The following is a 22671-nucleotide window of genomic DNA, read 5'->3' as shown; positions in this document are numbered from 1 at the left end:
CGTCACTGGTGACTCTTTTGAAAAAGAAACGTAAGTTTGGGGTGCAAAATTGTAATCCTGGTAACTATGATGAGTAAGATTTTTGTATTTGTTCCAATCTGCACTTAATTTATTTAGTTGCGCCTATTTATAGGTAAACAACAAGTCATGACACAATTTGTACAGAATTTATTGATATCACAAGGAAAATAAATTATCTGCCCCTTGCTGACTACAATTTTGATCAGTATCTTTTTAAAACTGCATGATGTATATATTCATAAGACATAAAACACACATTTGCATATTGTCCAGGTATTTGAGCATTTGCAATTGTATTCAACAATTCTCAGTGATGAGCTGTGACCTTACGATTTCTTCACTATACATTGATTGTATCAGATACTTTTTCCTATAAAACGTCTATATTTTTTTAACTTTAAAGGTGTTTTCGGAGGGCGCATAAAAAAATATATTAACAAAACTGGCGCAAATATCATGTGCGCGATGAATTTCATGATACACAAATGATAGGCGGAATTATCTTGTCAATTTCCAGAATTCTGAAATTATCTCATTTAATAACCGATTTTAATATACTTAGTGTAAAATAAACATACATCTTCATAACCTAAACTGTTTAGGTGTAAAACCGTCAAATATGCATGAAATAGTCGCGACTGTACGTAAGGCTAGAAACTATCATTCTATCAATTTTTCGGTATTACCATGTAAGTGTTTAACCATTTTTTGCATAACATACATATAGCGGATGTGATCGAGTGGTCTAGAGCGCTGGACATGAGGCTAAGCGATTGGTGCTGTAGTGTATCAAAGGTGTGAGTTCGAATCTCTCTGAGGGACGGACAAAAATTTGTCAGTAGAAAATCTAACTCTAACACTGTTTGGTGTAATTTTCAGACTTATATAAATATTTGCATTAACCTTGTATCTATATCACTCTTAGATCCAGTGGACATGTATATTGTATGGTTTGTCACTTGTTTAGACTTGTTTGTATGTATATATATATACAAGATTTATTGAAAATTTGTTTGCGTCCTTCAGAATATGCATGAAATATTTTCCACTGGGCGTTAGACAACAGTAATCAATCAATCAAAAGTTACATGTATACACTAATGCATCCAATACCTCAACTTGATCACATTCCATAAGTATGGCATGCCGTTTTTATATGGAAAAAAATCATGATTTGTAATTGTGGTTTTAATTTTTAAAAACCTGATATAATAAATTATTAAATTAACACATTTCATAAGGTACAATTTTTGCGGTTTCTATTTAATATTTAAAACAAACAAAAATCTGTAGATTATGGACAAGATAAAATATACAATCACAGCGAAGTTCAATGCTTTTTTACAAGTTATAAACCACACTTCATTCAGAACAAAGGTAAGCATAGCTCAAAGTTACGCCCCTTTTACCGTAATATTAATGCAAAGCTAGTTATATGGGTGTGAAAGGTACATTAGTATGGCGTCCTTTAGGGCGATTAGTGGTATTTCGTTTCCCCACTGGGACAATAAGATACTATAAACTTAAGATTAGATTTCTTACGTCTTAATGAGTAAACAGTTTACAAATCTGTAAACTTCCCGTACACAGACCACAGGAGCCAGTCGCTTTCATACTACAATGAAGAGGGCTTTTAATTGGCTATTGGCGACTTCTACTCTACTCGATATTTTAAAGGGCAACAGAGGGGAGGTCAAGTAAATATGAAAATAAATAAATATTGTAACATATAGCTTTTTTACTACTCAATACTAGCGTCTTAATAAGAAAATTAGAGAAAAAGTGTGGGTGGATGAAACTGTTACAAAGTGCAATATGTAATTAACTTATCTTGTAACAACGGTTAACATGGTTAAGTTCAGACAGACAAATTATTTTCAATTTACGCGAAAATATTTAGTTCATGTGTATGATGTTTTTTTCGTTTAATTTCTTTTTATACTCGACTCGAGTGTTTGGATATGTACTTTAACTAAAGTATGTAAACGTTATTATTTTTGTATTCAAATTTCTTGAATAATTCGAGAGAATTTCTTTAAAAAAATAATCTACTGCTGAAACGTAGATTAAATCTTGATTATACTACAGCGTAGATTGATAAGAAAATAAATTACTTATTTACCTTTTAATTGTATGAATGAATATTTAACGGGGCGTGTAAATCTGGTGCGCATACTCGATTAGGAGGCGTGGCTAACATTTACAAGTATTGACAATTCATATTTCACGTGGTGATTTTTGTACGCCCAATCAATAATGTGAAACGAGCTTTATTTATTACAGTTCGTATTTGTTAAATATTATATTTCTTGCACATATAAGTATTTGTGTAAAGGAAATATTTCTGAAAGGTTGTAACACTCAATTATGGAAATGTATTTTTTGTGATTTACAATATCGGAAGGATCGAGTATTATTATTACAATTAAGTCTATAATTAGCTGTTAATTGCTATGTGATAAATTAAATAAGTGCATTTAACCCGAGGAATACAATTGTTAAATTATGGCATATTTATTGAACAAGTAATAATATAAATATTCTTGGAATATTTGTTGTCGAAAAATGACATAGTTTTTGATTTTATGTGAATATACAAGTGTCACTAAATGTAAGCGGATTTATTTCTACAAAGCAGCGTGATAAGAATTTAGAAATTAGAAAATGAAAATTTTACTGTTAAAATTAACGATTTTGTTTTCAATTTCAACACTGACCAGAAGTTCAAAACAAGAGAAAATAGTAGTGAATGGAAACAAAAATGTTGTTATGCATGAAACATTTCGGACGCTCTTAGGATTTTCCGATTCACCGAAATACAAAAGTAAATTATTACCACATCCCGGCAAAATTGAAAATGAAGCACCTAAATACATGATGGATTTGTATGAAAGATTCAAGAACAACCAAATAGCAAAAGGACAACTGCTAGGGAATACTGTGAGGAGTATACAGGCAGATATAGGTATGTATACTTATTAATTTTGAAGATTGCTGTAGGTGTCTGGTTGGTCTTAATAAAAGCTAATTGAAAAAGCAACATTTCAACCTCTTCGATTCATTTGGCTGTGATCTAAATCCAGGAATTATTCTGTAAATACACGAACTTTTTATTTTAGGAATATCTTTACTTCTCTTTTGAAATTGACGATTTTCGACCTTTTACTTTATGTTTTTTAGAATTTATTTTTTTAATACTTACTAAACGGAAAGTAACTTTGAATAGAAAGTTACCGTTCTTGTTGTTGTCTTTAACTATAATTTATTAAATTTCTCCTATATGTAAATATAAAAAGGTTTGTTTTCAATCTCAAAACCAGTAGTGTATAGTGCAGAAAACAACTTGAGTGATACCAAAATCACAATTAACATGATACGAACATTGTTCAATTCCATGTACATTTTGACAGGCAACCTAATCTAATACATTTCAATGTATACAAATCAAATAGTTTTTGACGTAAACAGATTTAATTTTGCTATCAAATTAAGAGAAACATACATCGGTTTGTTAAAGTTTTGTTAATAGCTGAAGGTTAAAGACTACTTGTCTCCTGCTTGCATAATGGCCAGATCATTAAATTACTACCAATAGTACATACTAACATAGTACATATTACATTACATACATGTACTATATACATGCATGTATACTTACATCGATAAATGAAAAGATGCCACATGGCTGTGATAATTAGTTGTCAGAGCAATATTTTTTTCTTAATGATTTTCTTGATTGTGCATGTTCTTATATTTGATGTGACGTTGTCTTCGATCATTGCTTTGGAATCTTCAGCGTATTTTCTCCAGGGGAAGTTCTGTGAAGCATGTTTTCCATGGCATTGTCAGTTTGTCTTCGGTTTTTGCTTTTGTTTCTTCTGCTTCTATTCGCTAGCCAGTAGGGGGGAGTTTTTTTAAGCATGTTAACCATGTTTAAATATTATATATCTTCGCCAATTTGACATGTACCCAGACGACTTTTACGAATAAACAATTGAAAATCATTCATTATACCTTTTCGACACCAAACTTCTCGCTGATAATTTATGCACCAACTTCTTGACAAGAACTGATGATATTGTTGATTTTCGTGTTATGGTTCAAATATCCAATGGTATGCGAAGACGGGCGACAAGAACGCGTCGAATCTGACTATCACGAAATCACGGCCAACTTATTTGTTTAGAATGGGTGTAGAGACATGAATTTGAAAGATAATGACAAAAGATTTCAAATTACAGTTGCTTGCGACCGTAATATCTAATGACAACCAAACTTGTAAATGATGCGCTTGTTTTTACTCCTTACGATCCTAGGTAAACAAATATCGTTATCTTTTTTCATTAACCTTTGTTTATCAGATCAACCAAGTAATTTTGAAACTTTTTTTCATACCGTGTTAGAACGTAATGGGTTCGTTCATGAAATAATATAGCTTTGGTCATTAGCGATACGATCATTTGCACGTGAACTTTTAAATTTTTAAACTGTTTTAAATTGTGATGTTCGTTTTGATAGCAATGACAATGCAACTTAAAGTGCATGGCTTTGTGCATTTCAAATTTGACATTCTCCATTATATTTACATAATACAAGTTCGTTTTCACACTTAAAATTAAAATTGACTGGTATTTGCAATGAAACCATCGATATGCCTGATTAGGACTTCTAATTTTAGGATTTGTTCCTTATACAAGGATGTAGGGTGAATATTTAATTTGATTGCCCTCTCTCGGCCTCTCTCTCTCTCTCGCGTGCATTTGGTGATAAGTAAATGATAACATACTGTTGTAAATATGGATAATTATGAATAATAAGATGCAAATGTACGAACTATCTGTTTATTCTTCTTTGATGTTATTTGTAATTAATCATGAAAGGTAAACAACTCTTGCATAATCTTCTAGTAATCAAATCATGTGCTCAAATTCACATACACATGCAAATCTACAAGATGAAGGCAATGGTACAATTCTAAATCGTTGTCTATCAAGTTTGCTCGTAATTTTTAAATTGCTTATATGTACTTTATTTATATATAGTAAGCTGATTGATGAGGGATGAACGTCTAAGATTTGAAATAAGGTTATTAATAAGGTCGTTCCATACCAGAGTACCTATATAGATAGGATTAAGCAAGCAGAATTTGATTGAAAAGGGGGGTATGAAAATAAGGAATTGGAGGGCCACATTTTGATCCAAACTAACTTTACAATACTTTTCATGTTTGTTGCTGTTGAAAAGACAAAGCATTTGTCCTCTTCGTGTATTCACAAATATGAAACCAATATCTGTTTTGATTCCACCATTTATCCAGTTTTCTGTTAGAATTAATTTTGAATTGACTATTCTTTTTGCTTATAAACTTGCATGCTAATTGTGCTGTACACAATACCGTACATCATTTTATTAACTACTCTCCTAAATTAAAGGCGAAATAGCACCGTCCTGTTAAGTCATTCTATTGACAGGACTATAAAGCAACCAAGCAATTACATTGTGTAGTAAGTTGCATTGTTCATTTCACATAAAATATCATAACTAATCATAAAATATTTGTCATTATTATCCTGGCATAGAGTTGTTAGCTGGATTTTCAGAACCATTTTCAAACTCAATAACAGCTTGATTTTACACTGATGAGCCGTGAACAAAACTTTAAATTAACATCTTAAGGTTATCCGATACAAAACCATACTGAGAACGAAAAACATTGAAATTTGCATGAATTTTAAAAATCGTTTGAACCTGTTCAACCCAAAATGTATTAGAACTAAATGTGTAATTTCACAGATGAGCTCCTTTGAGTATATCTTATAGAAATCAGTGGATTTTGTAGCTAATGTTTAACCAAAAACTGAGCAAAAGAATCCATAGCGTCAAAAATGACAATATGTTTATTCTTCAAACAATTCTTGAGTGACACTTTGACTAGCTATATAATATTTTTCTATTTACTTTAATTTCGTTTTAAATGATGGAAATCTTAATTGATAGCAAAGTGCTTCTTTTAACAAAATAAAATAAAGTTAAAAGAAGTCTCGCCTGTACCTCGCTTTCGAACAACCATAAGAATAATTACACGATTTGAAATATTGAAGCGACATGGACTTCACGTCCAAAGAAAAACGACTTCTCACGTAATAATTTCAGTACTGACTGTCGGAATGATCTTCTTTCCAAAATGACTTGTCACGTTATCACGAGCCTAAGACCCCTTGCACAATAATCATATGTTCTCAGTGCAAACTGTTACAAACACTCAGCCTGCGATAGATGCAGCAAACTAACTATAGCACAACACATGGGATCTGACGCACCAACAAACTCACACCAATGGCTTAAATAGCGAATGTAACAGGGTGCACTCTGTGCTTGCAATTGAAACAAAGAATAATAAACTTATTCCGCTCTTAAAGCAGAGATGATGATAGTTCACTTGTGGAGGTTGGGGAGGGGACTCTCACTTCTTTAAACTACACCAAAGCATGCTCAACTAGTACAATTTGTGTAACTAGATGTAATAAGATGCGGCATGAGTGTCAATGAGACAACTCTCCATCCAAGTCACAATATGTAAAAGTAAACCATTGTAGTTTATGGTCAATGGTACAATGGAATCGCAAATACCAAAAAAAAGCACCGTCCTTGTATTAAACGGTGTTTGTCTAAGTGATGGGATTTGAAATATCGGACACTGGACGTAAAACATACAATTAAATCTACCAATTCACTGAATAATTAAAACCATGGTTACACACAGGCACTCGTCTCAGAAAAAAAATCCTATATACCTTTATATAACAGGATTTTTTTTCTGAGACGAGTGCCTGTGTTTATAATACATCAGTGTGTTCGCACAAAAGAAAATTATTTCCATAACCCCCCTTTTACAGCGTATTCAAGTATTAAATTTACTAGTTACAGCAATGGTACAATCGGATAACTGTTAAAAAGCATGAATGAAATAGCAGGATTAACCTTGTTACTACTTCGTTTCTTATCAGATCTAATATTACGGTTAATTTCACAAAGGCGCTTTAAGATCACAGTTACATCGATGTTTTATTTGAATGTAATTTCTGGCGAGCCTTCGGACATAGTAAAAAAACGTTGCAAACCAAAGTGCTTAATACTGGCGCGACATAACTTATTGTTCAACAATATCTCTGATCCAAATCTTAATTAGAAGTGTATAATAGAACCTTTTTTCATTATAAATAGAACTTAACGTTAGAGTTCAACATTTGAAGTTGATAGTAATACACTGATGATGTTCTTTATCATCAAAGAAGTTCCAAGTATAATGCTATGATCAGATTGTTAAGATATTTTTTTCTTAATGAGTAAACAGTATAAACGTATCAAGTAACTAATTGTATAAATTGGAACACAAAGAAAAAAGTCAATGGAAAATGTATTTTCAACTTTTACAATACAGTTATCATAAGTTATCTCAGAACTATAAAACTCTTTCAGAACTAAGTAAATATGTACGAGGCAGTTTATCTTTTTACGACCTCAAGCAAACAAAAAGAACTCTAAAATTTCATTAAGTATTTCTCTTAGTAAAACAATTATAAATTACATTGTAAACACTACCCAGACAAGTTTGTCAATAAGCCGTATCTATAACCGACCCGGGGACTAGCCACTTTCACCTGCGGAAGGTAAGATTAAAGCCACTTTTTTTATCAGTTTAAGACCGCTTAATTCTATTATCGTGTAATTATGAAATTGACGATGATATGTTGATTTCAGTTTGTTTACCTTGCGAGAATTTGTCGTTTACAAGTCTGTCATATTCCTGAATGACAAGGATGACCTAAGGGGCAAGAAGATAATTAGTCAATTACTGTATTTTTTCATGTCTACAGCATTGAATGACATATTATTGGCCAGTTTATGTCCATCACGATTGAATTGTTACAAATATGAAATTGATATACTGGTGAGATTTGCAATAAACCATATGGCCTTAATGATTTATTAATTAAATGTTATGTACATTTATCGTTATTATTCCAAATATGGTAATTTAGGATTTGTTTCGTTTTCGCTTCTAATTTTCTAGTCTAAAGAACACTAACGCTTTTGAAGTATTTTAATTGATAAGAGTTTATTGCCAAATTATCATATAAGTGTTTGAGACAAACAATTATCAACATGAACAAAGAAATGACATATCCAATTGAAAAATAAATAATGGATGAACAAGTATTGGACTTGTATGTGACAGATATTTATAATCTTGTGTATGGTATTCGATTGACCAATGATCTTGAAATAAAGCAGATGCACTATATTAGATTAAAAAATTTACTCTCATCACACTTTTTTTAATTGTTTAAATACCTTTATTGCCATCAAACAGTGCCCGTACTGTCCGCTTATAAATTTTTAAAGCAAAGAACAGTAAAAGGGCTATTGAATATCAGGTAAAGAAACGTTCTTTATACTGTCGTCGAAATGAGTAAAGGAAGTGTTGGGCAAGTCAAATGAAATTTGCACAGCTAAAATTGACATCCAAAATATAACTTTATGGTATTTTGTGCATGAAAAGTATCATGATTTAGCAAACACGTCCTATAGATATCATAACATCATGTAAAGTTTTAATTTGTTATTAATTATATGAGAATAAACGGTTATGAAATTAAACCTTAACTGTTATTCAAAGTAAACAACATAGAAATAAGAGATCAAACAAAATTATTTTTTAAACTTTTAAATCTGATTTTAATAGTTAAAACCTTACTATTAAAACATGCTTTATTATTTTATACCGGAGGGTACAAGTGAAAGTTAGGTAAAGATTAACTTTTGTTGCATGAATTTTAAATTACTGCATTAGATATTATCAAATGGACCAAAAGTGTGTAAATTATTTTATACCAGGCTTTTAAAATATTTTAAATGACTTATTTTATATGTTTTATTAACCATTAATGTGATATTTATAGCGGAAATCAAACAAACAGACAGTTGATTCATGATTTTTAAAGTCGTTAAATGTTAGAGGAAAAAAGTTGCCGGGATGTCTTAATTAAGTAGTAAATGATATATGTATACATGCATGTATTCATCAGAAAAAAGAGAGATACGGAGAATACGTCATGACACGTGATTCCTCCGCCACGTAAATGCGAGATTATCCAACCTTATTTCGTACCTTTTGTTTTGATGGTCCTCATTTCGCAATAGAATAGCTTTAGCGATTGACCTGTTTTAACCGAGCACTACCGACGAGTGTAATATAAACACGCACGTTTGTCGTAATTGCAAGCATTACACCTTTGAGGATGTGTTTTAATAACTAAAGTTCAGTTTGTAAAATTACAGTAAATTATTATAGTATAAATCTCATAGTGAACTTTTCTGTAAAAAATAATTTTATGCGGCATTTGACGTCAAGATTTTACCCCCCCCCCCCTTTTTTTAACAGAGCACACAGGATGGTCGCCTTCTAACCATATTTGCCAAGAATCTACGTTCTATCACGATACTTGTGACATTTAAATTGTTTATGCGCCTTTTAATGTTTGTATGTAAACTGTAAAATTGGTTTTAATTCGAATGTCAACATGCTTATCTATCTAACAATGCATGAAAGTTTCCGAACAGTATTGTTCGGGACTCCATTGAAGGTGACTTTATCAGTGTTTCCTGGTATAACCCAATCAACTTCCTAATGTAAATAATCATTTAATTACAAAGATTTGATATCTAGAACAGCAAACAACTTAAAATGACTTTAATTCTATGGTTGTAGAAAATTTATACTACAGCCTTTATCAAGAACCGATTAAAACTTGATTAAGAACGATTCTTGTCTGACGATCGTAATTCTAAAACCAATTAGTCAAGTTGAACAAGTAAATGAGGTATTCACAACTTTAATCCAACTGTAAATATTTAGCATAAGATATTTAATCTAGATTTTTTCTTTATATTTGTCGGTGACAGACCGAGTTTGGTGGGTGTGATCTTATATTTAGGGAAGAGGAACTCAGTCATTTCCCAAACGATGAAAGCCCCACCAAACTATATTTGTCTTGTCCTGTCTTTGCGAGGTTTCTTCCTGGATTAGTAACTTGTACAATGGAATTTCCGTACTCTGTAGCACGCGTTCTGCATTAATCTTTCCATATTGCACCTTCAAATTTTAAATGATATCACAACAACGCAAGAATGACCATTGAGAAGATCTTTGGCTTAATTCAATGGACTGTATTATTGCCATTTATAACGCCAACTATATCTATCTAAGACCAAGGTTTTTACTGGTACCAAGGTTTCGGATACAGTCGGAACAAATGTTTGCCGCCTACATTAAAAATATATACATATTAAATAATAAATATATAATATGTCCAAATTTTTGTCACATCAAAAGTTACTTTATTAAGGTTGAAACTAATAAATCGTGTTGATGATATATATTTCATTAATGGGGATGGGTTGATCATTGGCTGTTATCTTAATCAAGGGAGGCAACAACCTAATGATTTAGTAAACTCATTCATTCACATTTGTAATAAACAATTTGGCATATTGGTATATAATATGACAATATGACACGTTCTTCTAATTATGTTTCCATATTATTGAATGTTTCCCTGTAAGCTTTATATAATACTGTTCATAAGAATTGAAAACTATGCGAAAGGTTATTTCACCCCATGGCATATATATATATGAATGACCTGTTCCATAGTTATAATATTCATAACTTTTTGAAAGTTAAATATTCAAAAGCAAAATGTGATGTGAATGCCAATGAGACAACTCATCACCAGAAACCAAGTTTCATAGAAGTAAACATTAAAAGTTAACCCATACCGCATAGTCAACAATACGTTTACAACTTCACTGCAAGCGGTTATTGGTTTGCTTAGTTTTAATTTGAGCGCCAATGATTATAGTGCGCGTGACACGAAACAATTTTCTAACGAACTTAGTTAAATGGTATCTTCAATGAGTTTTACTGATACAGGATTCGAAATAATGTCGGGTGGTTCCCGAATAATGATACATGTAGTTTCCATAGCAACAATCAAAACATGTATATGGCATTGCGTAAAAAAGGGTTTCACACCCATAAAACACCTGGTCGGTGGCATGAGCATGTATAAATCAACAGATATAAAAACCCGAATTCTCACGCAGTTGAAAAGAAAACATACAATTTACGATGTGAATTAGTAGAAACTTTCCAAACTAGCAGATGTTGTCGCTAAGCTCATAACGCAGAACCGTCAAGGGTCGACAACTCTGTAACACAACATGCACTGGAAAATGAAGTCAGAATACGGCGGGCTGAAGTTCGTTTCACTCAATAAACAGAAGGATAATGAATTTTAAATGATATTGTTAAAGACGAAGATTTAATGTATGTAAACTTCGATGCGGATCCAATCCGACTTGGATATTTATAGGTTAAACTGAGGAGATACTAATCTCAATCTCAACATGACGTAGTGATCTTTCTTTTACAACTGCCAATAAATTAAAACTTTGTTAAAATTTAAAACTAAATTTTATCTTAAACGTGAAGACGTTGTTAGAATAGAAAGGTGTAGGCTCTACGTGGAGGTCCATGGAACCTCTCAAATAAAAAAGACGTTAAAACGTCGGTTTCATTGGAAATATTCAATGGGTGTTTTATTCATATGGAAAATGCACAATTTTATTTTCAAGTCATGTTGAGACAAAATAAAGACTTAATATTCTCTCATTACAAAATTGTTTTATAGACATCTGTACATGGCATGTTTTATATAGTAAAGATTTCAATCATATGCGGAATTATACAAAAAAAAAAATTCAGGATGTTATAAAAGATAATTTGAGTTCATTTATATGTTTTGCAATTTATATATATATATATAGTGTGACGACCATTTTCACTGAACCTACACAATTTTATTTAGGGGCCAGCTGACCATCGACCACCTCCGGGTGCGAGATTTTCTCGTTGCGTTGAAGACCCATTGGTGGCCTTCGGCTGTTGTCTGCATGCTATTTGACGGTCGGTTTGTTGTCTCGTTGACATATTCCCCATTTCCATTCTCAATTTTAAAGACGAATGTATATTGGCTTATTCTATTAATGGTTTTTGTGTCCCTTTTCTCCTCAATTTTTTGATGATGTAAATTCTTCAAACAACCTGGAAACAGTATATCTAATACATATGTTCCTGGCTAGTGAACTTTCGAATTTTTCATAATTTGCGTAATTTTGTGTTAGGCTGCCATACATAGCTCCCTAAATATTTAGAAGAAAGTTAAAATAATTTCGGGCGTCCATTTTGACTTTCAGGGATTCTTATGATGAAAACTCTGTAAATGCTGTAAATATGTTCCTCTTTTTCTTCTGTTTAAGAAACTGCATTACATTTGTTCCCATCGCGTGCATTAAATGTACAGTGAACAGTGTTGGTGGTACCAGTTACTGTTGCAGCTCCTTTGGGTGTAAATATTATCGGAAAGTGCTGCTATGGTAGCGGTTAAATTTTAGTTTTTTTTTTTTTTAAATTCCACAATCCTTGTCAACAAAACAGTCAATCAAGTAAAAATTGACTGTCACAAATAAGCATTTACAAATTTATTCAACCTTTCTTAAAAATGTTACAAAACTTGATAATAATTTAAGCTGACTACTAAAATTGAAAGTTTTAAATCATTCACCGGAACGCAGTTTACCAGTGGACAAGCTGTATATCAAGAGATTAACATATGGCGCCATACTTGTAGGTAGTCGAGTCCGGTTGCCCGAGGGACATAGATCTTTTACACCTCTGATGAAAACTTTGGCGTTAAATTGTCTGTTGATATTTATAAAGACAGAGTTAAAATAACTTATACGCGACGGTCGTAGTACGCTGTAAATATCAAATTTTTATTAGGACAGTGACATACCCGGTAAACGAATTAAATAGTAACACTTTTATTATGTTGACATTTACGTATTCTAAATAGATTTTTGAGAATTTTTAACACTTCGTTTTTATAAAAGTTAGCCACCGTATTTTTACAGTATAAAGTTCAGGGTTACAGATATTTTTGTCATATGAACATATGAACTATGCATTAATGTATAGACATAGTAATTGTCATTGCTAATGCAAGTTGAATTGATAAAAGTTAGCATCAGATTAGATGGTTAGGGCAAGGATTTATATAAACTATACAAATCCTTAGTTAGGGGTACATATATTTCCTCCAAACACGGTTTCGTACAGTTGATAACTAAGATCTGAAACTTCAGACTTATTCTATAATTGGAGGCGGCATATCAACACCATGTATATGCATTCGTCGACTGCTTTTCGAACCTTTGGACTAAAATTGCACTTTTAAAATATTTTAGGTTAATTTGAAAGTTTGACATCAGTAAACAAACACATACATCTTATTCAACTAACCATATGTGTATATAAATCAACCGTTTGAGGTTTAACAGAATATGATAACAAATACCTATATCATTTGCCATCTATGGGAACGGTGTTACTACGGGTTTGATTGACGACCTTGACTGACCCATGAGGATCTCGAGCACGGTCAGTATCAGTATAGGCACATCAACGACTAACTTGTTGTATATAGCGTCATGTTCCTTATTGTATACTGTCTGGCCTTGCAGTTATCACTACTCATTGAATACACTGCTTTTTCGAAATTTAAATGTTTAACTTGTGTATATATTTATTTTAAATAAGATTAGTTAAGCTTTTTCAGGTTCAATTTTTGCAAATGTTTTTAACTTTTACGTACCTTTATCTCAAACATTTAGGTTTTAGAGTGTAATATTGTAAAGACAGTTGTTCCAGGTATGCGCATTTGGCGCATATATGTAGGAATCCATATGATACGTCTGTATTGAAAATAAAAATGATTCGAGGTTGCAATTTTGAAATTTTGTGCAAAATGACATAGCTACAAAATGTGTACAAAAGACGTTGTTGCATATGAGATAAACATTTCTTGTATATATTTCGGAGTTTTGTATGACGTCCATTATCACTGAACTAGTAAAATAATTGTTTATGGGCCAGCTAAAGTACGCCTGGTGCGGTAGTTTCTCGCTGCATTGAAGACCTATTGGTGACCTTCAGCTGCATGCTGTCTGCTCTTTGGTCGGGTTGTTGTCTCTTTGACACATTCCCAATTTTCATTCTCAATTTTATAGTATAAAGGGAGAACATTCGGCCATTTGCTGTTTTAAAATTGCGCAGACTTGTTTAACCTACATACTCCTTGACAAAGGAGCTGCATTGAGTCGGTTTAATTTTCAAAAAAAAAATTAAAAAAAATTTTCTTCGACACCTATCACCTTTATCAACTTGATAGTATAAGTTTTATGATGACATCATTGAACCCTTACGCTTCCTGGTACGACCTCTTTAAATCGTAAATTTAGGACAAGTTCTTATCCGTCATTTATCATATTCCATGGTTTGAAATATTCTATAAATTGGAAACAAATCAATCAGAAGACACACAAAGCGTTAATTTTACACCCTGAAAATTAATTTGATGTTCATTTTGAATCTTTTAACGCCAACAATCAATCACTCATTAGTTCAAAATATGACGTCACTTTGTAAGAACGCAGAAATAAGCGTACAAAAGCCCTTGAGCCATCACAATTAAAATGATACTTCCGCGTTTGAAGTTTATGATTCAAAATCGGTGTTTATGAATTTTTAATGAGCATCTGCCGAAATCCGTCATAGTTTTAGTGTAGTACAAGCAAATGACTCAGCAGTTAACTTGTAAACATTTATAGCAATCTTAACCTTAAGGGTTCTATTTACTGTTAAACGATAAAATACATGCAAGGTGTTTTATGTATAAATTTTGATGCATCTGAATGTGACCGCAAAGAGGTGCCGATCTTTGATTTTGAAATCAGACAACGATCATTGGGCATTGTCATTATTTGTCATTGATATCGTTAGCGTCAAATACTTTTTTTTATTCTTTTTTAAGAAGAAAATTACACTTTGTAAAAGGTGCATTTCTTGTCAATTCTAGGCAACTTGTAACGACTATAACATCCACTGACGTCACTGGCATGGGCTTCGCGATTTTCCAACGTCAATTATACGGACTCGTCCATACGAACACTTTACGGGACTTCATTTCACGGAGTACTCTTTAAAATTAAGTTTATTTTTGCCTATTCTTTATTCATTTTGCCAATTATTCTCTTTTCTTTATATTTGAGTACCCAATTATAACATGCTCGTCCTTTTCTTTTCTTTTCTTTCTATTTTGCCCATTATTCGTTGTTCTGTAAATATGAACATCAAGATCCCCAGATATTGATATTTATTTTATTGTTAATTAACATTTCTAAACTTATCATATTTTCTCCATAAACTTCAGAAATACATGTAAAATGCACTAAATTTAAATAAATCCAAGAAAAGTTAAAAGCAAAGTGATTTACCATTAGTTTTCATCAAAGAAAGAAACTAAAAATTTATTGACTTAAAACTGTAACATTTAAAAACCTTTTGTTTGTCAATATAAAAACGCATCCAATGCATTATTTATTCTGTCATAAAAGTCTAAAATAGCATATCATCTATCAAATTTTCACCTTTAAAGTGATCAATTTCATAATTTTTGCAGTATAAAGTGTTGATTTTCATTTTATTATCTGCTTGTGTCACAACTTATTAATATTGCAATTATTGTCTATTGTTTAGGACTTGTCATTCTAATAAAATGTCTTTAATATGCTAAATGTTTTCCGTGCATCAGTGATCATAAAACATTCTAATATTTATTGACTTGTTTTTATTTTTCAGTGGAATTAAATGGCGAACCAATGTTCCTGTTCAATTTATCGTCGGTTGTTAGAACGGAAAGGGTATTGAGTGCAGAAATTCATTTGTACAAACGTAAGCAGAAAAAGCAAACCCTACCTAAGAAATTAGATAATAGCAGACGAAAACAGAAGAAAATGAATTGGTCAAAACATCACGATATAAACGTTAAAATGTACGAAATAGCACCTCACTATATGGCTGAAAATGGAAAAATTACTATGAGAGTCGAAAGTTTTGGTTGGCAATGGTATGACGTCACTAATTCTATTCTGAGTTGTCTGGCTGCCAGACGAGATATCCCACATCTGTTTGCCTTGAATTTTGTTTTAGAGAAAAGGCACGGAAAAGTTAAACACTTGAATTTAAGAAAATTCATCCGACAACATTCAAAACCATTTCTCATTATTTATTCCAATGATACACAAAGCATATCTTTAGACAGTTTTAAAGAAAATGCACCAACTGATGTTGTTTTACAAACGGGTAATTTGACGCCAACAACAGAACTACCTACTGCGGAATCTACAACAGGAAGCGGAAATGAGAAAAAGAATAAAACCGAAACACCGTTAGATTCAAACAGATCAAAACGTTCCATATTTACAAATGAAATCCCCGAAGACCCAGCAGATTATGAGAAAATAAACAGACGCTACAATTTACCTCAGACTCATCCGAACATTTTGAAAACAAGGAGTGAAAGTAGAATAAAAATAAAAGATTCAATGTTGATTCCATATCCAAGCAAAGACAATATCCGAAAAAATAAGCGACGGAAGCAAAGACGGAGAAAGAATAAAAAAAGGAAAAATAGAAGAAGGAATAAGTTATTTTTCCCCAAAGAATGGGATAATTATCATCCAAATTCTGCGAGTGTAGAAAATACTGAAAACTTATGTGGTCGTAAAAAGCTAGTTGTAGACTTTGCAGATATCGGCTGGGGTGATTGGATAATTTCACCCAAGTCATTTGATGCTCATTACTGCGCAGGCTCATGTCCATTTCCTCTGACAAAGGTGAGTTAGGCCGTATTTAGCTCTTGTATAATAATGCAACACTTAGAGAAATATAGACTCGTGTACATATAGGACCAAGCCAAGACTTATTTGTCTGCATAGTACAGATTCTCTCTTTTTCTCTGATTTTCAACCGTAATGTCTTCATATCACACATTTTATTATCGGTGGGATCCTCCAGTACCCGTTGATTAAAATCTTGCAAAGTTATAAGTGAACTTGGTAATGATGAAATTCCACTTTTTTATTTATTTTTTGTTATTTGCATATTTAACTACGTTATGGATAATGACTACTTATTTTAAAAATTGATTATTTCTGCTCCTCAAAGGACTTATAAATACTTAAAATGCGTGATTGTAATGGTTCTTTTTTACGTGCATTTATTTTTACGATGGTGGAAAAATGCGTGATGAATCATTGCGCTTTTATTTTCGCAACAAATTAAAACATCGCAAACATTTCTGAATTTTCAATATATTTAAAACATCATTAAAACAGGAAAAACTATTAGTAGCTTCAATCATTTACTGACTGGTGTATACATTTATTTTTGGCTGTCAGTGAATGTCACAAAGTTTATATTTACTGTAGGATTATTCTCCAAATACCTTTAAGTAACTTATAAACCATTTGTAAACAAAATAGTTTTCAAAGCGTACATTAGAGGTAAAAATCAAAAGTAAAGCTTGATTTTAAGACTAAGGTTGTGACTTTTGTAATCGGTTGTAAGTTATTAACATCTTATTAATGAAGTCAAATGGTTGTTGACAAATGCCTCAAATATTTTTTGAAGATTGACATTTCTAACGTGGTTGTCCCTGTATGTTGTTATCCGACTGATATTTGACTGGCTCTTAAAAAGGGCTATATATATGTTTGATATAAGTAAATATTTTTCATCACAGCAGTCTACACACAAACCCGTCAGAGCATTTTTGCAAGTGCTGTTAGTTAAGGTGTGTCTGTGGACCTCATCTTACACGAGGCATTGCCGAGTTTTGACTAATGTGGCTGCGTATTAATATATCCAGCACAACAAAATGGATGCCAAACTTTCGCAAAGCTTTAGCTGTCCAAGTATTACCATATACACCCTAGTTGATCTTTTTTTTGGGGGGGGGGGTCTGAGGCGAGACACCTTTCCAATTAGAGTGGAAAAACTTGTTGTATACACTCAGTCCCACAATTTGTGCTGTATTTATGATGAGTTTATCTACAAGATCAAATACAACATAAGCCAATGCATGCTATATTACAATGATGAGAAAACCGTAGTACAAATAGTTTTTAATGTTCCGAAAGTTTTGAAACAAACAGGACAGTTTTTTTGTTGTCATATATACTTGTGAATTACATAAAGACAATTACCATTTCATTTGTAATGCGTTTGCATCTAGACAACTATTATTGGTAAAGCATAACTCGACATATGAAAAAAAACAATAGATTTTATAAACTAAAATTTTGGATGGTCGATTTGTTGATGATTTGCTTGAAATTCTTAAAACACTAGTTCATCTTCTGTCTATCAATTTCTAAAACTCAAAAATGCATGAAATAACTTGAACCCATCGAACGTATTAAATGGCCAAAAAGATGGACAAAGGTGACAGTAGGGCAATGAATTGTTTCTAAGCTAAATATGAACTGAAATGGACTGTTTATAAATAACCTCTACTGCTAGCACGCTACCATGATTTTCTCTCTAAATAAAATAATCTTGAAAATTAATGATTTTTTGTAAGAAAAGTATTGCACTCCAGTTGATCAAACGAAAGAAGGCGATATGTTTTTGTCCTATTGTTACACATAAATTGTTCACTTAAAGAATTATATTATATATTGTCAATATAAGTCTTTATCAAGGGTGTTCTAAGTTTAGTTAAAATTCTATATGACCGCTCTTTTTATTTTATTTCCTTTGAAATGTCGTCCTTCGTAAATATTTGTCTACAAACTCAGCATGAGGTTCGAACAAAATTAGTCAATTTTCTAAATAAACTATAAAGAAGAAAATCGTTTTTATTTATTTTCAGTAGTAAAGATCGGGTTCTGTGTATTTGATTTCATTGATTTTTTCGGCATATTATATATCAGTTTGTTGATCTTGAACCCATTGATAGGAGAATTGGAGATATGAATCTACCCTTAAATAAACAGGGTTTTTTTACCTAAACTTTTCTGATCATTCGAGTGCGCTTGACACATATGTATTGTTAATTTGTTTTCTTCTAGTTGAATAGCTTCTTCGGTTATACTATCCGGCGATTTCAATTGCCATCCTTTCTACAGGGCCTTGGTAATGTGAAATTTAAAACTATGTATGAAATGAATTAATATAAGTATTATTTTTCGCATTTGTAATTAATAAATTTATATAAAAGAAGAAAAAAATGTTCCACATAGGGCTTGTAACGAAGACGAATCGAATTATGATATATTGTTTATATTCCAAAATGAATTACTGGCTTTCCTGACTATAAATTGTACAATCTCATTTTACACTGAAATATATATGACATATCATGTTTTAAAATTTTAAAATGCAGTTAAAACTATGCTACTGAAACGAACTCTTTTACATTATTGTTACCCATTGACCTTAGTAAAATGGGCGGAGAATAAAAAGTCTTTGAAATAGATAACTTTCCGGGAGTATTTTACCTCCTCGAAGATTACTTAGGACTCATCATAGTTAAATAATAGTTTGTACGTAGATGAAAATAATTTTAACTTCTATTATTATCTAGAATATTTACAAGAAACTGATTTGACATTTCAATTCGAGGTCGCTTGATATATTTATGTCAACTAAAATTAATCCCCAACATCAGAAAATACAATGAATTTATTCGTTGAAATTCACTTTCACTTGCAATTCCTTGATGTCTTTTAAGTTAAAGCAGAGTTTAAAATTAGCAGAAAAAAGATATTAAAATTATATATCTGAAGCAAATTTGCTAAGTATTTCATCAAAGCTGATTTTGTGCTGACTCCCGCTAGTTCAATTTCTAGAAGTATGTGATAACTACAAAAACACCTTTCGCCGTACAAAGAGGAAAATACTAGCGATACCATCCTCGACTTAAAGAGCTTTTATTTTCAATATTTTATCAGTGTGACATTAATACGTAAACGATGTTTAGGGCAAAAATCAATGACCACTATGGACAAAACAAATAGAAAAATCTTATTTAATTTGAAAATTCTATCTTAAAGTATTTGTTCACGTTAAGTTCATGTGGTGATTCCGGAGTATTAAATAGCTTTAGCTTTTATAATACGTATTTCCATACTGTGCATTTTGTAAAACAATTCAAAAGGTTCCTACAGGGAATTTTAATCATTTTTGCAAATATATACACATTATAAAAAAACTGAGAAGAATTGTGTTTAAGGTCTGAAAACGGCATATATTTCTATGTATTCCCAATTTTTCCTATTACAAATATGACATAGGACGTTTTTAATTTATGACCTCTCAAATTTCAATCCCCCCCCCCCGTTCATCAACATTTGTTTACTATAATCACTATCAAAGTATTGTTTGATCAAAAAGTAAGAACCATTTTCCACAAAATAATAAGCTTTGAAAAGGTATTACTCTAAGAAAAAACACTAAGTAAAAAATTAGTGTCTTACATTTTTAACCCTACATTTTCCTCTGACACGTCGATCACCTAGTTAGTGAGATTTTATCAGTACATCTGTCATTTCGAGGACAATACGAACTCAGGGTCTTTTCCTCGGTTAATTATGATGGTATATAGTGCGTTTTTGCTATTTGACCATAAAAACGACCCCTGTAATGTTGGCTGTTCAAGTGAGACTCCGTAGTGTAAAATCAGTTAATCCGATCAGTTGAGAAAATAAAAGAATTTTTGAAAAGAACTGTGAAGGAAATTTTAAAATGGTGTGCAATGCTATGCTGAACGTGCCGATATTTTTGATAAACGAATGTTATTTCTGACTGTATTACATTTGTATATGTCTTTCATAAGTGTCCATGTATCTACGTCTCTCTATCTATGTGAATACATTCAAATTTTTATTACAGCCTAAAAAAATGATGATGTGGTATGATTGACAATTAGACAACCTTCAACAAGCGACCAAATGACACAGACATTAACAACTATAGGTCATCGGGCGTACGGGAAGAAAAAGCCCATGCCATATAATCAGCTATTAAAGGCCCCAAAATGACAAATGTAAAACAATTCAAACGAAAAACTAACGGATTAAATTATTTACAAAATAATGAAAAAAATATATAACACACAATGACAACCACTGAATTACAGACTCCTGACTTTGGATAGGCATATACAGAATGTGGCGGGGTTAAACATGACAGTGAACGACATTCCTATCCATGAACAGTGTTTTTCCTATCTTTAAATATACTTTCAATTACATTAATTTTTTATTAAATTTGAATGTTTTCATATCATAATTTTAAATTTGAATGTTGTTTTTCTTTTACAGAGACTTCGACCATCAAACCACGCAACAATACAAAGCATGGTTCATGCGATAGGAATATATAAGGACGTACCAGCGCCATGTTGTGTGCCAGATTCCATGTCATCCGTAACTTTGTTGTACTTTGATGAAAGCAGAAACGTTGTGTTAAAGAATTATCCAAGTATGACAGTTAACTCTTGTGCGTGTCGATAGAACTCAAATTGAATTACAATTGTAAATATCTCTGTTAGTCCCTTTTTATGTGTCAATGTAGCATGCAAGAGGCGGTTTCTTACTGTGGATTACTAATTCATTAACTTAAACAAATTTCGAATATTTCGAAAATTTGAAACCGAAAATGTAATAGATTCACTGCCAGCCTATAGTGGCCAGTAACTTCCCTTTGATTGGATGGGAGTTGAAAACGAAGAGGTGACGTCATCACAGACAATGCGTCGAAGACGTCAGACTTTGTTAAATGCGCGCAATGTGCGTGAACAATCTACCTCATCTAAAGCATTAATTAGATTTATTTACTGGACACTCGCTTGGGTGGAAAGACTTGTGAAGAGGTAACAAGATAAAACATGGCATTGAAAGTGTTTTTTATGCGAAGGTGTTTTACGATGAAAGTAAACGTTTTGTTAACCTTGAAAGAAAAAGAAAAAAACAGGACACGGATGCAAATTGTAGGAATATGTTACACGAATTGATAAAATTGAGGGGTACCGAAGTGTACAAGAAGTTGTTATGTACATGAAATGTATGTTTTTCAGGATGTTTATTTAATGAATTCCATATTCTCAGGTAGATATCTCATTCATCAAAAACATGTGGAATAATTGTTATATACTTTACTAATGATTGGGAATTTTTTCAACAACTTAAAAAAGATCTGAGTCATCCTTTTCTGGTACATGCAAATGTTTTGTTACTATTCCATCATTTTTAAACGTTTACATAATCATGGAATTTTGGAATCTAAATATTGCGGTTTTCAAAATTTATGAATCACCTGAATATACCAATTTAGTCTATTTCTCTATCAATGTATTTTTATTATTAAAAAAACATAAATGTAAGTTAAAATATGCATATTTCTTTAATCTCTTATCATCAAAATCACACATGAAATAAGTAGTTTAATTTGTAGTATTTATTGAAAAATATGTATCAATGTTATTGTTAAATTCATTTGTTGAGAAATGTTAACTCATTTAAAATGTTTGTCACATGTTAAATCATTAATAACATTAAATGTCATTGATGTTAAAATCTTATATTTTATAGTTTTGTTGTAATTTGAGGCATTTATAAATC

At 31.7% G+C, this 22671-nt stretch overlaps 1 protein-coding gene across 1 annotated transcript; it reads left to right on the top strand.

Moving 5' to 3' along the window:
- The first annotated feature begins 1473 nt into the window (after positions 1-1473).
- LOC139488870 (bone morphogenetic protein 3-like) lies at positions 1474-22631 on the top strand. Its single transcript, XM_071274825.1, has 3 exons — positions 1474-2986; positions 15845-16881; positions 21373-22631. The coding sequence occupies exons 1-3, from the start codon at positions 2686-2688 to the stop codon at positions 21562-21564; spliced, it is 1530 nt and encodes a 509-aa protein (XP_071130926.1). The 5' UTR covers positions 1474-2685; the 3' UTR covers positions 21565-22631.
- The last annotated feature ends 40 nt before the right edge of the window (positions 22632-22671 follow it).

The sequence above is a fragment of the Mytilus edulis genome, chromosome 9 (genome assembly GCF_963676685.1).
Source record: "Mytilus edulis chromosome 9, xbMytEdul2.2, whole genome shotgun sequence".
Taxonomy (NCBI): Eukaryota; Metazoa; Mollusca; class Bivalvia; order Mytilida; family Mytilidae; genus Mytilus; species Mytilus edulis.
This window is presented reverse-complemented; position numbering and strand designations above follow the sequence as displayed.